This window comes from Mercenaria mercenaria, chromosome 7 (genome assembly GCF_021730395.1).
Source record: "Mercenaria mercenaria strain notata chromosome 7, MADL_Memer_1, whole genome shotgun sequence".
NCBI classification, from domain to species: domain Eukaryota; kingdom Metazoa; phylum Mollusca; class Bivalvia; order Venerida; family Veneridae; genus Mercenaria; species Mercenaria mercenaria.
Genome location: NC_069367.1, coordinates 82,456,363 through 82,471,251, shown reverse-complemented (window position 1 = coordinate 82,471,251; position 14,889 = coordinate 82,456,363). Strand labels below are relative to the sequence as shown.

The 14,889-nt window shown below is 32.7% G+C and overlaps 1 protein-coding gene across 1 annotated transcript; it reads left to right on the top strand.

Annotated features, from left to right (window-relative positions):
• The first annotated feature begins 900 nt into the window (after positions 1 to 900).
• On the top strand, positions 901 to 14,183 carry LOC123555265 (uncharacterized). The gene is made up of 13 exons (XM_045345929.2): positions 901 to 1,064; positions 1,549 to 1,746; positions 3,708 to 3,823; positions 4,996 to 5,152; positions 6,088 to 6,246; positions 7,204 to 7,341; positions 7,950 to 8,072; positions 8,939 to 9,016; positions 9,372 to 9,488; positions 10,929 to 11,059; positions 11,529 to 11,746; positions 12,268 to 12,335; positions 12,641 to 14,183. Exons 1-13 carry the CDS (start codon positions 911 to 913, stop codon positions 12,676 to 12,678), a joined length of 1,695 nt encoding a protein of 564 aa, XP_045201864.2. The 5' UTR covers positions 901 to 910; the 3' UTR covers positions 12,679 to 14,183.
• The last annotated feature ends 706 nt before the right edge of the window (positions 14,184 to 14,889 follow it).

Sequence of the window (14,889 nt, the reverse complement as noted above, 5' to 3'; positions counted from 1 at the left end):
GGACAAAGACGTTACCTGTTCCAGTGAGTGACCGAGTCACGGTACAATATGCTGACTATATTGGATGGTAATTAGCCAAATAATTGGTTTGATTTGTGGTACACGTTAAATATTAACATTAAGACACGTGAAAGTTATTAGATATATATTACATTTCATTTTATTGACTGTCATAGCATAAATATACTTATTCAATTCAGTGACAAATATTATCTTTATGTTCCTCGTCGGTACTATCTTTTTATTCTTGCACAGTGACACCAAAGAACTTGCTGTAAGATAGAATCTAACAGTGATTAATTCTAATTCAAAATGTGAGACTTATCGCAAGCACTGTCAGGGTTATTTTCATTCGTAAATGTACGATTGCACGGCCGTTGTTCTTGCGAAAGGACATTACATTAACGCTTGCAGAAAAAAAATCTACCTCGAAATGATGTTACTTTCTTATTTAAAAACCATTGCAAATGTTGGTTTATCCGCATCACTGAAATTGGTTTGTTGTAGTCGATGATACTGTTTTGATATGTTTACAATATAATTTTAAGTATATGAAATCGTATATGGCAAACTCCATCCAAGAGTGAAAAAGACTGTACGATTACCAGAACCAAGAAAAAAACTGCGTATATGGTAGGATAACAAACATAACGTAATACGGCTTTAGTATTATTGTTCGTACATATAAGCTATATCTAATTTAAACATGGCATTTCTTTGGCTATATCTATATTTAGTGAGAAACAAATATATTCGCCGTCTGATATATTAACTATGTATGACAGATATTGCCTTGTTATGGCGATAGAAACGTGCTGTGTAACAAAGCCGTACATACGTACACTTTGTAAAGATTTTATGTTATATACACATGCAATATGGATTGTTTAAAAGGTTTTCCGATGCTCAGATGATCACATACAGCGATGGTTCTGCCTCGGATGCTTACAGTCTGGCTGTAACATACGACTCAGCATTTTATGCTGGAGGCAGTGTGGCAAACTGGGGAGCTTCAACTGCACATTCAGACAGATTGTATGCTGTTAAAGCTATAGTCACTGCCAGTAAGTAACTAGTACTAAATTAGATAGATTAAGATTTTACTCAGATGTGTTCCATATCATATAGATACAAGAGTTTGGAAAATATAACATATACTTTCGGCAGGTATAAAGACTGTCTTATGAAATGCACTCTTGTTCATACTAAGAATGTAACTATAACACAGTTTAGTATATTAGTGTAAATTATTATTGTTGATCATTGACGCCATTTCAACAGATAAACAATTTTGACCTTAATTTGTATTGAAATCTACAGTAATTCTAAAATAAAAATTAATTAAAACAGCACTGACAAAAAACAATAGGAAATAACATATTTACATACTCGATAACATGCTTTTTAAAAAGTCAAATATTTCAAACATTTCTTTCTGTAATTATATTTGATACATATGAATAAGATGTCTTGAATACGTTATCAAATAACATAATCATATAAGTATCTTTCACATGATATCTAAGTACATTTTGCCTTTGTTGATAGATGCAGCCCCCTTCCTCTCGGATTTAAGTGTACCACGAGAGTTCTTTCTGTCCAATCTTAACATCGGTGACTCTATCTTGGTTGCACATGTTTATGAGGTTGATACGCATGACTTGGAGTACTTGACGTTTACAAGGCTAGATGCACATGGAGTATACTTTGATATGAATGTGGTGCAGAATGCTTCCAATACCTACGGTAAGAATAGCACTGACCAGACATAAAATGCCATTGAACATGATACGCTACCCTTTGTATAGTTCGATAGCGATACTCATGAACGTGAAAACTCTACACCATTTCTTTTGTGCATTTTACACCTAAAAGGAGCAGTTTGACGAACTGTTACTCTTTGTATTGAACAATAATGGTTTATCTCACATTTTCAGCAGCCACTGCTTGTCAGTGTTTTTACCGCAGACACATTCCGCATGCTTTAAACTAGTTCTGCACTGTCGGATAAATTGTTTCTTTAATATGCATTGTATGATACCGTTAGTTTTCAATATTTCAGAAAATACTTATAAAATTCTGCAACGACTTTTTACCTGATTATTTTGCCAGACTGATTGGAACGATTTGAACATTTGCTGTAGAAAAGTAAAATATAATTCGTTCATATAGTTGTTCGACTGTCTTAGTTTTCGAATACAAAAGCTAATAAGTAAAGGTAGATTTCTCGGAAGCACAGAGCACCAGAAACACAGCCCCAGAGCCACGCATTTACATAGTAGACTCACAACAATGAAAAGCTGTAATGGAAAAATATTTCAGTCGGGTTGGTAAAAAAGAAATATATTGTCTCCTTACTCTTACATATCGTTGTGCATGTCATTTAAAAAGAAGGAGGTAAAACTTTTAAAAGTCAACTATCGAGTTTAATTTAAGCCTATTTCTGATGATATATGGTCTCGCTGCAACACACAACAGGACCCATTCTAAATGTTATTTACATTTCCTTGTAAAATTCGAAAGTGCTGAATTAAAAACATGAGAAAATTTGGGGCAGTACGAAGTTATTTTCAGTCAAACAAACATGTTAAAATCAGCTTAACAATGAGACCCCATATTATTGTGTCGGTGTATGACATGGGAATCAATGACATATCATGTAATGCTATATTTTCATTATGAAAATGCTACTCAATTATCAAGCACAGATCTGTAATGCGATTTCAGCGAAACATTGCAATGATTGTAAGGAAAATATAGAGCAAAATTACTGAGAACTATTTGAACCTGCCATTTTGTTCGAGCCATTGTTATATTTAGTATTTGCATACCTGTAAGGGAATCTACCTTCTCAGTTTAATTTTTAATGTGTTAGAAACCTAATCCTATCCAAAGTTGTCCTAGTTTTATGGCAGTTTCAGTAGTAACGTATTTTTGTTTCAAAATATTTGCACTATGTAATCATTTTTACTTTGATGAGCGTACAAAGTAAAGAGTTACTTTGTTGAATATAATGTTTTCAATTTCACCGTCGACTGCCAGAAATAAGCAATATTTAGGCTGAAAAAAAAAATGATTCCGTTTAAAAAAAAGACAAATTCTATAAAATCATGATTTTTTTTTTACTGTTATCCGTTTTCACAGCACAATTGCAGTACATATGTCATTTTCTATCTAGCCTCTTTCTATTCACATCCGGCCAACTTTTGCATAACAGTTCGGCTCATGTTTGATGCAAGAATAATATCCCGTGATTTCAACAAAACATTACAATGAAAGTAAATAATATAGCTTTACAGAGCAAAACAACTACGAACTATTTGAATCTACCGTTATGCCATTTTTCGCGCCATTTCCCTATTTAGTGTTTGCATACCTAGTAAGAAAAAGTGGACATAGTTCAGTGTAGGATTATAAAATAACAATGTCATTACTGAGATTTGCAATAAAAATTGGCTGAAAAGAATATAACATATTCTAATTGCGATGTAAAACTTTTTAATCAAAAATATGCTAGGAGATAATCCAAATGCATCGTAAAATCAGCTTAATGATGAATAGCTCTGTAAAGTTATGTCCCTTACTTTCATTATAATGTTGTTTTTGTTTTAAAATCACAGGATATTATTCTTAATACCTTCAGAATGGCATTTATAACACTTTTAAAATAAAATGTTGTTATTTGTGTTAGTTTGTTCCCTTTGCAGCTGAGTTTCTGGTATTGAATATACCACCAGTGGGAAACTACACCATTCAGTTTGAAGTGCAAGACACTTGCTTGAATACTGCTTCCGGAACGGCTCAGATTATTGTCAAATATCGGGTAACTTTTATTGCAAACGTATACAAAATATTAATAGGTTTTAGAAGTAACTAAATATTTTATTGGATTGAATGGTACGAATAATGAAATATAAAGATGAAAACTTAGGATTTGCAGAATTTTCAATTTAAACTGCATGTAAGAATTCAATATATTTTAATCAAAGTCGAAAGAATGGACATTCTGTACAATCTCAGTTTTTATAGATATGATATTTGAGTCTTGTTCTATATCTATATCTTTGAACTTGAATTCAAGGTTTATGTAATACTGCCGTTTAGAACAAATAAAAGTATTAAAAATTGCTTGACAATATCATCTACTTCTGCAAATGTATATTATATAAATATTGCATTCCTGAGAGGGTGATATGAAAAATGTTCACCGCGAGATATATGAATTTGACCGAGGCGCCAGCCGAGGTCTATATTCATATTTCGAGGGGTGAACATTTTTCATATCACCCTCTCAGGAATGCAATATTTATTTTATTATACCGAAAGCTTATAAGAGTCAAAGCATGAACTGGAAAATCAACATTATAATTTATTTAACATTAAAAAGTAATTACTAACCAAATAATGAAGACAGAATTAAAGAGTGTTTACTTGTTAGGACTAATAATTTGTGGCGACTTTGCTGTAATAAGACTTTTTTTGATAGATTTAGTCGAGACGTTTACATATCGTTGACCCCTATATTTATTTTAATATTTCAACATTGCGTCAATCAGTAGCATTCACAAAACGGCAATTATTTTTTTTTTCTAAATGAAAGATGTAAGTGTGAGCACTCATTTTCTTAGTTAGGTCATTTTCAAACGTATTCTTGTAGTTTCGATTCAATATTTGATGAAAAATTGTTTTCGAAATATTTTGCACGTAGCATAAAAAGCAAATAATCAATGCGGAAGTATCAATCTCTCAAATGGTGATATGAAACAATAATATCACATGTGCCGAAAAACAAAATAACGCTGTTGCACATGTGATATGAAATTATGGATCATATCACCTGTGCAAAAATTGAAAATAACGATTTTGCGCATGTGATATAAAGTCACTGAGGATTATGATATATTAATCAAGTTAAACTTTTTGTATGAATATGTGATATACTTCGTCAGTTTGCAAGCAGTTTTAAATTACAATTTATCTTTTTTTTCATCACAGCCGTTAGCCATCATGAGTTTGCCGAATGTTGTAACAATTCACATTCAGAATCCTGGACCGCTTTCACTACATACTCTTGTGGTACAGTCTGATGTTATGTTTGGGTGTATTGTTAACACAGTGAGCCCTTCAGTCCCAACTGGTGCAATCATAATAAGTAAGTTCAATCTGCCACGACAATTTGTAGTTGACAATACCATCGGTCTTACATTGATATTAGTCTAAACACAGGATCTACCAAGATGATTTTAAACTTATTTGAAATTAAAGATCGAATTAACATTTTCACTGATTTGATATTTTTACTATTACATATAATATCACTGAGAGTTGAGAAAGCATAATATGAAAAGAAATGATGCGAATCTCAGTCAACTGACATTTACTTTTGAACGAATTTAATAAATTACATACTTGAAAGAAGGTAGTATTTCATCTATCAAAAACATATTATTAATCCAAGAAAACAACAATGCTATCTTGACATTGGAAATGTTTGACCTGTTTTCTGGCTTTTGATGGTTCATCTCTTGTTGCTCTGGTCTCCGCAAATGCATTCAGTATATACGTATTTGGTTTTATAGCTTTACCTTTATATTTTTTTAAACGAGCATGCATGTGTATTTGTTGTTTTTTTTTTGTGCCTTCAATTACCAAAACGTATGTAATGGATGCATCTGGCAGAGATAACTAATTTAAACTATATTGTGATTTTGGCATGTGTGTGGATATAATTTAAGATTTGTTTACGACTGAGCGGATTATGTTCACCCACAATGTGATTGAGCCGCGAGCCGTTCTAATTGGTGATATCTTTGCTATCTTATGTGTTTGTTTTGTTGTAATTGTTTAATTGTATTACATTGTTTATGTATAATATGTATATATTTACCGTTTATACACACATTCATATGCTAGTGTAACGTTTTTGGGAACAAACTATTTTATCTGGTGAGCTATGAACTTTGTTTTTTTTTATACTGACTGTGAACTTATTAATATTGATATCAATATAACAAGGTGAAGTTATGGTTACATTAAACGTTTGTGGTCAATCATTTCGCTTTTGTTAAGTTTATCACGGTATTTCAGACTCGGGAATAGTTACTGTCGTTGATGTATCCATTCTGTCTGCACCTGTGACATACAGTATCATTATATCATGCACTGATTCTGAAGGAACGGAGGATATGAAGACATTAACTGTCAATTCTGCCGCCAACACTGTACCGAGAGTGGATGGTTTCATTGGTACTGTGATATTACAACCTACCTCATACATAAGTATTAAAAGAGAATAAATGGTTATATCTAAAAGTAAAATATCTGACATCTGTTAAAGGAATTATTTTGAATAAGTATTCGTGCCCAGAACTATTTTGTTAGTCTGTGTATGTGTTTAAAATATCTGTAATTTAAGTATGATTAATCTTTATTTTATTTATGCAATTTTATTTGTAACACGTGACCGTACAATATATTACCTTTTTGGACGCACGTGCGTACAAAAACCCTGTATTTTTTCCGTATTTGGACGGCCCAACAGTCCTATGTTAAACTTACGATAAAGTCCGGAACGTGTGAAAATGTTCCGAATTTAAATCGGGTGAAGTAAACGCTCAATGTACAGAGTTTCATTGTGGGTCTTGAAAGATGGGAAAAGGCAGAAATATTTGTACAATATTCAGTGAATAATTTTTAATTTAATCTAAAATAAAATAGATATAGAATAAAAAGGTTATTTAACATTGTTCTGCACAATACGAGATGTATTTGGACTCGTACACAGCTGAGAAAACCATATTGGGCGAGCCGCTAGGCAAGGCGAGTCCAATATGGTTTTTGCAGCTGGGTACTTGTCCAAATATATCTCCGTATTGTACAGAACAATGCAAAATAACCTAATAATACTTATTCTTAAATTTGGCTGTCATAATACCGCATACATTTACTTAGGCTATTCTAGACAGATGTTTGAAGATAAAGCACTCTTGTGAGAAAATCTAACAAACGTTTATTATTTACTTCCCATTTTCCAATATTCAGAAGACTGTAAGCAGTACAAAGTGAAATAACCAGCAAAGAGAACATGATACTGGTATTAGCAGTGTTAGACTGTTGTTTTATATATGTCTGGGTGGGAAAGGCATAAAGTGAGAATTAAAGATCTCTTCTCATAATTATGACAGAAATAATACTGTCTTTAAGATTCAGCTATTGTCGATGCTTCAACAACATCAGTGAATGACGTCATACTTTCAAACGCTGTCGTTGACGATCAAGGTGATGCCGTTACGATTCTTTCGTATTGTGATCAGAGTCCGTGTCCATTCCAATTGCTAAACAGTAAGACATGCATTATCTCAGTTGTTTATTAAGGTTGCTCTCTGAAAAATGTTATACCAGTCGCATTCGAACCAAAACACTTGTTCTGTTTTATTTGTGCTGTATTGAAGAAGGTGATATGTCACCTGTGTCTTATTTGAATTAGTATTAAAAGAAGGATTTAAATGATAGCAATCATATCAAAAATGATTATCTGTTACAGACTTTTTTTTCTAATTCTATATGTTATTCTGCCCTTATGAGTCAGAAAATATAGTTTTCTAAATGGTTAAAAACGCATGAAAAGTCTTTGAGGAATGTTGCTCATTTCATTACTTCGTGAACAAACTCGATCAAATCGAGCCTGCTATTATTTTGCTGGATTGATTTCTATGCTTCCAAAGATCTTTTCACATATTTAATAACATCCTTCGCCTCATACACGATACTGAATTTCGGTTTAATCATGTCATTTTAAATGTTTACTTCTTGTGTGTTTCGAGAAAGATGAAATTGCCATTTGTTACGGCAGATATGTAAAATATGTGATTTTATAATTTTATTTACATTTCGTCCTTATCTTACGAACTGATGCAGCTACGTATTAATTTTTTATGTGTTTGCTGTAGGTGGTGAGGTTATCTGTACAGATGATTTGAACCTATCAAATGATACCACATTTACCATTCACTTTGGTTTAACTGATGGGTACCTCATTTCGACAGAATACATTTTGAATATTTATATACAAAGTAAGTGTATGAATGTTAGAATGGGTAAACTGACAACTACAATTACTCGCGTTTGTTCAACAAACACAAGGTATTGATACATGATGAAAGGTTTAGTGCTGCAGTTTATTATTATAAGATATTTGAAAACATGTGAATCCTAAGATATAAGGTATCGTTGTTAAAGTCTGTGAGTACCACCTGTATGCTCTTATATAAGATTTATGTGATAAAACAGTACTTTTTTTTTCAAAAACACACACTTTCATATGGTAAGCTAAATTTTGATGACTGTCGCTCTGTAGTCATTGATTTACCCGTAACAGAATTATATAAACATACCTGTACAATTTATACGACTGATTACACTAAACAGAAAGTGACTACTCGGTCTTTCTTATAAAGTAGTAGTCCAAAATGAGTTCCGTGCTGTTGATAAAATCTGGAATAATGAGTCTGTGAGAATGTGGCAATTATATCTTTGGCTTAGTTTTATTGGTTATTGTACTGAGAAAAGATCTAGACCATTTTCATTGTGAATTTCTAGGTTTTAGTTTTATTCATTGAGAAAATGTGTAAACACACTTAATTGCTAAACGGATATATTCATGGGAGCATTTTCAGCGGGTGTTTTTAAGAACAGATTATTTTTCTTATATGTAACATAACATGTCAATATTTTTATTTTTGATAAGAAGACATGTACTAAATGACCATATATATATTCATATCATTGAAATGCTCTAAAGTACTGGAAATGAGGTCTCAAGATTTCATTGCTATATGCAACACAGAAGGAACTGAAATTGTATAGTGTAACATTATATCAATGTAGTGCAGTACAACCGTTTAAACAAAGTGTATTCTAGATGGTTTTCTTTTTTCAGATATAAACGTTCCTCCGTATATATCCAACCTTGTCCCAGGAAACAAAAACATAATTACAGTGTCTGAGACTACTACAGGTCAGTAATTTAAGAGTAACTCTTTCATTTTGATGTCAGATCATATAGATAATAGTCGCCTTCATCTTATTTGCAATCAGTCAAAATGCCTGGAAATTCTCTATAAACAATATCAGTGTCATATTGATATTCTGTTTTGCTTATATCGTCTCTGGGGAATCTGCGGTCATTTGCAAATTGTAATAATCATTTTTAATCAACGAAATAAAAATAGGTATGCATTATACAACCCTAGAATTCAAACACCATTAACATGGTAACAACACTCTACCAAAATCAGACAAACATCTTAGTTTTCATTTGAGTATAATTTAGCTAGCAGCATCATGTCACACATAATTGGTTTTCATTTCAGTTGGATCACTTGTTTTTAATGTAAATGGAAATGATGATAATCCATCAGATGTTCTCGTGTACAGTTTCCTGTTTGATTCTCCAGACGGAGCGAGCTATTTCGCATACTCCACAAATGGTGAGGTATTATGCTCAATTAAACTCATTTATGTATATTCCGTAATTGACATATAGTTGTCTGTAGATTGGTCGTTTAAAGGCATTCAAGACAGGAAAGTATATTAACTGAGACTCTAAGGTAGTTTAAACAACTGTTGTCTAATTAAAATTGAAACACTGAAGTCACATGGGAATGTTTTCAAGTTATTGTCCGAAGGTTCAGCGCCTCTAATTATGTACCATAGTTTCATATAGTAAGGTTTTAAAAACATTTCATATAGCTCTGACACCTGAACTTGTTTACGACTCCTTTTGATTACTCAAGAATAAAATCTGTTGAGCGATAACATATTAACATGAAATGCAAATCGAACAAACATTTAACTGACTTTTTTTTGTTTGTAGATAGAAAGAGAGGAAGGGGTATTATATTAAATTGACGTGTATGAGTGTTATCTATATTTGCATTCAGATGTAACAGAAAATATGATTATTTTTTTTGTAAGCTGAGAATGACTTTAGAACGTTCTGCCTGTAAGGAAAATAAAACAAACAACGTAATTCTTGGTTTTTGCCTGTCTGCAAATACTTTCCGTTACCGGTAGTATTACAGTGTATTTTGGTATTTTTAAGCGCCATTGGATAACAATAGCTTTTACGTTTTGCTTTATTCGACACTGTTTTTACATTATGTCAGTGTACCTACTGTGGTGGAATATCATATTAATTTGATATGATTTGTTTCCCTAATTGGAAATATTGCATGGATATATATGATTATAATTGATAGCGAAATAATAACTTTTATATTTAAAATGGCTAGAAATTACATACATCTTCAACTTCTCAGTCTAACTGCCAGTGACCTTGACATTATCGTTTTCGATTTCGTATAAATATTGTTTCTGACATACAAATAATTTCGGATTACTGGTTTATTTGCATACTGCCTTCACTTAACGTTTCTCTGTTGTTCATTACAGATGGTTCGTTAACGTTAATATTGTTGCTAAATCAAATATATCCTCAACCTTGCACTCTTTGACATACGATTTTTAATTATCATTCCAAATGATTCATTAATACTCATTTTGTTGCTGAACTACATATATTTTAAACTTCTTCGGGGCCTCTGTGGCTGAATGGTTAAGGTCGCTGACTTCAAATCACTTGTCCCTCACCGATGTTGGTTCGTGCCTCACTCGGGGCGTTGAATTCTTCATGTGAGGAAGCCATCCAGCTGGCTTACGGAAAGTCGGTGATTCTACCCAAGTGCCCGCTCGTGATAAAATAATACACGGAGGGGCACCTTGGGTTTTCCTCAACCATAAAATACTCGAAAGTCGCCATATGACCTATTATTGTGTCGGTGCGACTTTAAACCCAACAAAATAAAAAAATAAACTTCTCGGTGTTATTGGCAGTGCCTTTGACTTGCGGTTTCTGTTTCTCATTATAGATGGTTCGTTAAACTTAATATCACCGCTGAACTATACTTCTCTTCAACTGCTAAGTTTAACCGTGTTTGGTGTCAATATCACCGTTAGTGACGGAAAGGCATCTTCCGATGTTTACATGCTGGAAATAGAAGTAAACAATTCATTTCATTTACCATCAGGCAAAGTATATTCCCCTTACTTGAAGTTAAATATGTCGCTTCTACCCTTTGAATATGTGTAAGTTATGCATTTTATAACGCATTTGCTTTGAACTGTTTTGGCCTGGACAAGAATTCATATCAGCATCGACGTATTCGAGGGCGTCCCATCAGCAACAATAAATACGAAAGGTGTTTATATACTGGTTCAAATTAAATCTACTTTTAGAAATGCAGTAATTTATCCGATAAAATTAAATTAATCGTTTGTTTGTTTGTTTGTTAAGAAGCTTATACATATAAAGCAGATCTTCAAGGGCAATGTTCCGAAGAAAGTTTTCACACTTATTTTGTCTGGGTATAAACTAATATCTTAACATCAGCATTTTACAAATAAATTCAAAGAAAAAATAGTTTAGATGATTTGTTTTAATTCATGATAACTCGGAACTTGTATTTCAGATCATGCCGAAAGGTATAAGCAAAAGTACCGGCAACAGTGATACAACTTCCGGTAGTTCTGGTACCTCAGGCTCTCCACAGTCCGACCTGAGCCTAACAAACATTGTTTTAGCAGGTGTTCTGGGTATTTTCGTAATGGTCTCGTTGGCCCTGTGTGTTATATTGATGATGAAGAAAACAAGAACACATACTGAGGATCTAAATAGCTCAGAGGCAGAGTAAGTAGTTCATTGATACATGTTTATTGTCTAAGACGACAGCAAAGGAGGCGGTGATTGCCGTCAAGCGGAGTTGTCTGCAGTCAGGAAAAGGAACAATAAAACACCTATCGCTCGATCATAGAATAATTATGTATTGGATATGGCAAGTAACCACTCTGAATTGCCCTGGAACTTAAGAGCAATCGGTGTTTCACCGCACTGTTACCAGGTCTGAAAGATCTTATAGCAGACTAGCAGACATTAAAGGTAGTTGTTAAGAAGCAGAAAAATACTATAAAAACGTAATACAAATCAATGAATCTACCTACTTGTTTCCATTTATAAGATATACTATGTAAAATATCCAACTTAACACGCAATACTTTGAAATACAATGAGCATATCTTTGAAAAGCATACATTCCCGTTTATTTTGTAAAATCTATACAGGAACTTGATATTTGAGATAATTGTCGTAGGTGCTCTATTTGAATCGACAACTTCAAACATAGTAGGCATTCTTTATTCTTTAAATTTCAGCTTGATTTCAATTCACAGCAAATTTCGTGTCGTTCAAGTTGAACCATCGCATGGAAATGACCCAATTGGTAAATCGCTAGCAGTTTTCATGTCTGCATATTTTTTGTCTTCAAGCGTATGACTTATAATTTCTTTGTGTGACATACATTTGACAACAACTAAATTACAGTTATCTCCAGTTATGAAAAGATCAATCTAAGAAATAACAAAGCATATACATGAAAGTAAAGAGCACATGTGTCACCGCTAACAGTAAAGTTTCATGTAATGTAGTGTATATATTATTAAGCGTGATTGATGAGATAATAGGAGTTCTAAGTCTGAAATAACTTATAAGTAAATGGATTTAATTTCTCAATCTCTTTTATTTCAGTTAAGCTTTCAAAGCCACGAATGACATCTGTTGACTAAACACAAAGGATTGCCATGTATTCAGGACGATGAAACAAATTTAACTATATTTCCATTCAGTATAAAAAAACAACAATAATTTCTAACTATGTTGACTAGCTTTGAGTAACATTAGTCTGAAAGAAAAAAAAATTCCAACAAGAATTAATAGGACACAGTATTTTTGTACATTGCATTGTGGTTTATCAAGGGCATCAGATCAGTGTAACCCTTGTAATTTATCATTAAGGGAGGAAGGTTATCGTTTCCATTGCATTATGGTTTGTCAAGGACAGTCATCGTATCCATTGCATTATGGTTTATCAAGGACATAGTTATCGTATCTATTACATGATGGTTTATCAAGGACATAGTTATCGTATCTATTGCATTATGGTTTATCAAGGACATAGTTATCGTATCTATTGCATTACGGTTTATCAAGGACAAAGTCATCGTATCTATTGCATTATGGTTTGTCAAGGACAGTCATCGTATCCATTGCATTATGGTTTGTCAAGGACATAGTTATCGTATCTATTGCATTATGGTTTATCAAGGACATAGTCATCGTATCTATTGCATTATGGTTTATCAAGGACAAAGTCATCGTATCTATTGCATTATTGTTTATCAAGGACATAGTCATCGTATCTATTGCATTATGGTTTATCAAGGACATAGTCATCGTATCTATTGCATTATTGTTTATCAAGAACTAAACGTCAGTGTATCCATTGCAATATGATTAATTAAGGACATGAAGCCAATTGTCATATCGCAGATGTCAATAAATTATTTTTAGTACTAATAATAATTATATGTAAATATTGAGTTCCGTTCAACCCAAGGCTAGAGTACGTGGACGGTAGCGTGCATTTCCGCTAACATTGATGAACAGAATCATTCGAACTGAGTCTGCAACATTTTCAAGTTTTATATGTTTGGCGACCTTTGGAGTTTCCACTACTTCTATTCTAACCTAAATTCTCTAACGGTAATATTGAGTTGACGCCATGTTCCAAAAAGACCGGAAAATATAACAACGTTTGAAGACATTTTACAGCCGCCACATGACACTTAATGACTGCAGTAGTAAGAAGACCATTGGAAACATAGAATGCAACCAAGCAAAATAATAGCATACTCTGTCATGGCTGAAGCGGAATGGGATTATAGCAAAAATGAACAGATTTCATGATCAAAAAGGACAGAAAGCAGAGCAATATTTAGTCAAGCATTTACTCAGGCATTTTACAGCCGCAACATTGTACTTAATGACAGCTCTTTTAGTTTAAAATCTGTAAGAAAATACCTTTGAAGTATTAAACGCAATAAAAATTCTTGTGAAAGGTTTTCACTGGATGTTATGTTTATTTTCGAAACAAATCAAAAATAATAAGAATCATTTTTCACGAATAATAGCGGCGGCAGGAAATAAAACGTGAAAATGTAAATTCTAGTGTTCACGAGTAAACATTTTGCTATTACCTTACATGCAGTTCTTTTGGTTTTATGTTCTTCGAATGATTTAACCCAATTTCGTTTATTTCATATTTTTCATAAATATGTTTGAAAGTGAAATAACCAGGCATGTTTCAATCTTATCCTTTGAATATTTTCTGAAACAAATGGACTAATTTAAAACTAATTTTCGGTTTTAAGGGAAAATCAATTCATAGATATTTAGGTATTATGAATTATCATCGTATATACATAGTGATATTTATGGGCATTCTGTAAATTTTTGTTTTCTACTGTTAACTGCATTATATTGTTAAGATCATTTCGACACTGTTAGGCAAATAACCGTAATGGTTATTTTTCCTAGTAGGTATTCGGTAGATTTAAAACATTAATATATTATAAAGTACATTATTCTGAAAGTAATTAAGTTAGCCTTAAATTGGTAAACGTATCATTCAAAGGCCTTCGATTGCGTTATAACTCTTCCCCACTGCTATTTAGTTTTGACAGAATCAGAAGACAGTAGATAAACTAAGAACATCTGAAGGAATCAGCAAACTGATAAAAATGAACATAGGTCGGATGTCAAACTCGTTGGAAGGATAACTTTTGTTGTGTCGATTTCAAGCATATATCCATTTGATCTGTATTAAAATGAACAGCGGGAAGTACTTCCCATCTAATTTCTAGTGATTGTGTATAGAGACTTACCCTAAGCCCTCTTTACACAAGGGAATCAATCCGTTTATAGTGTGAATTTTTAAA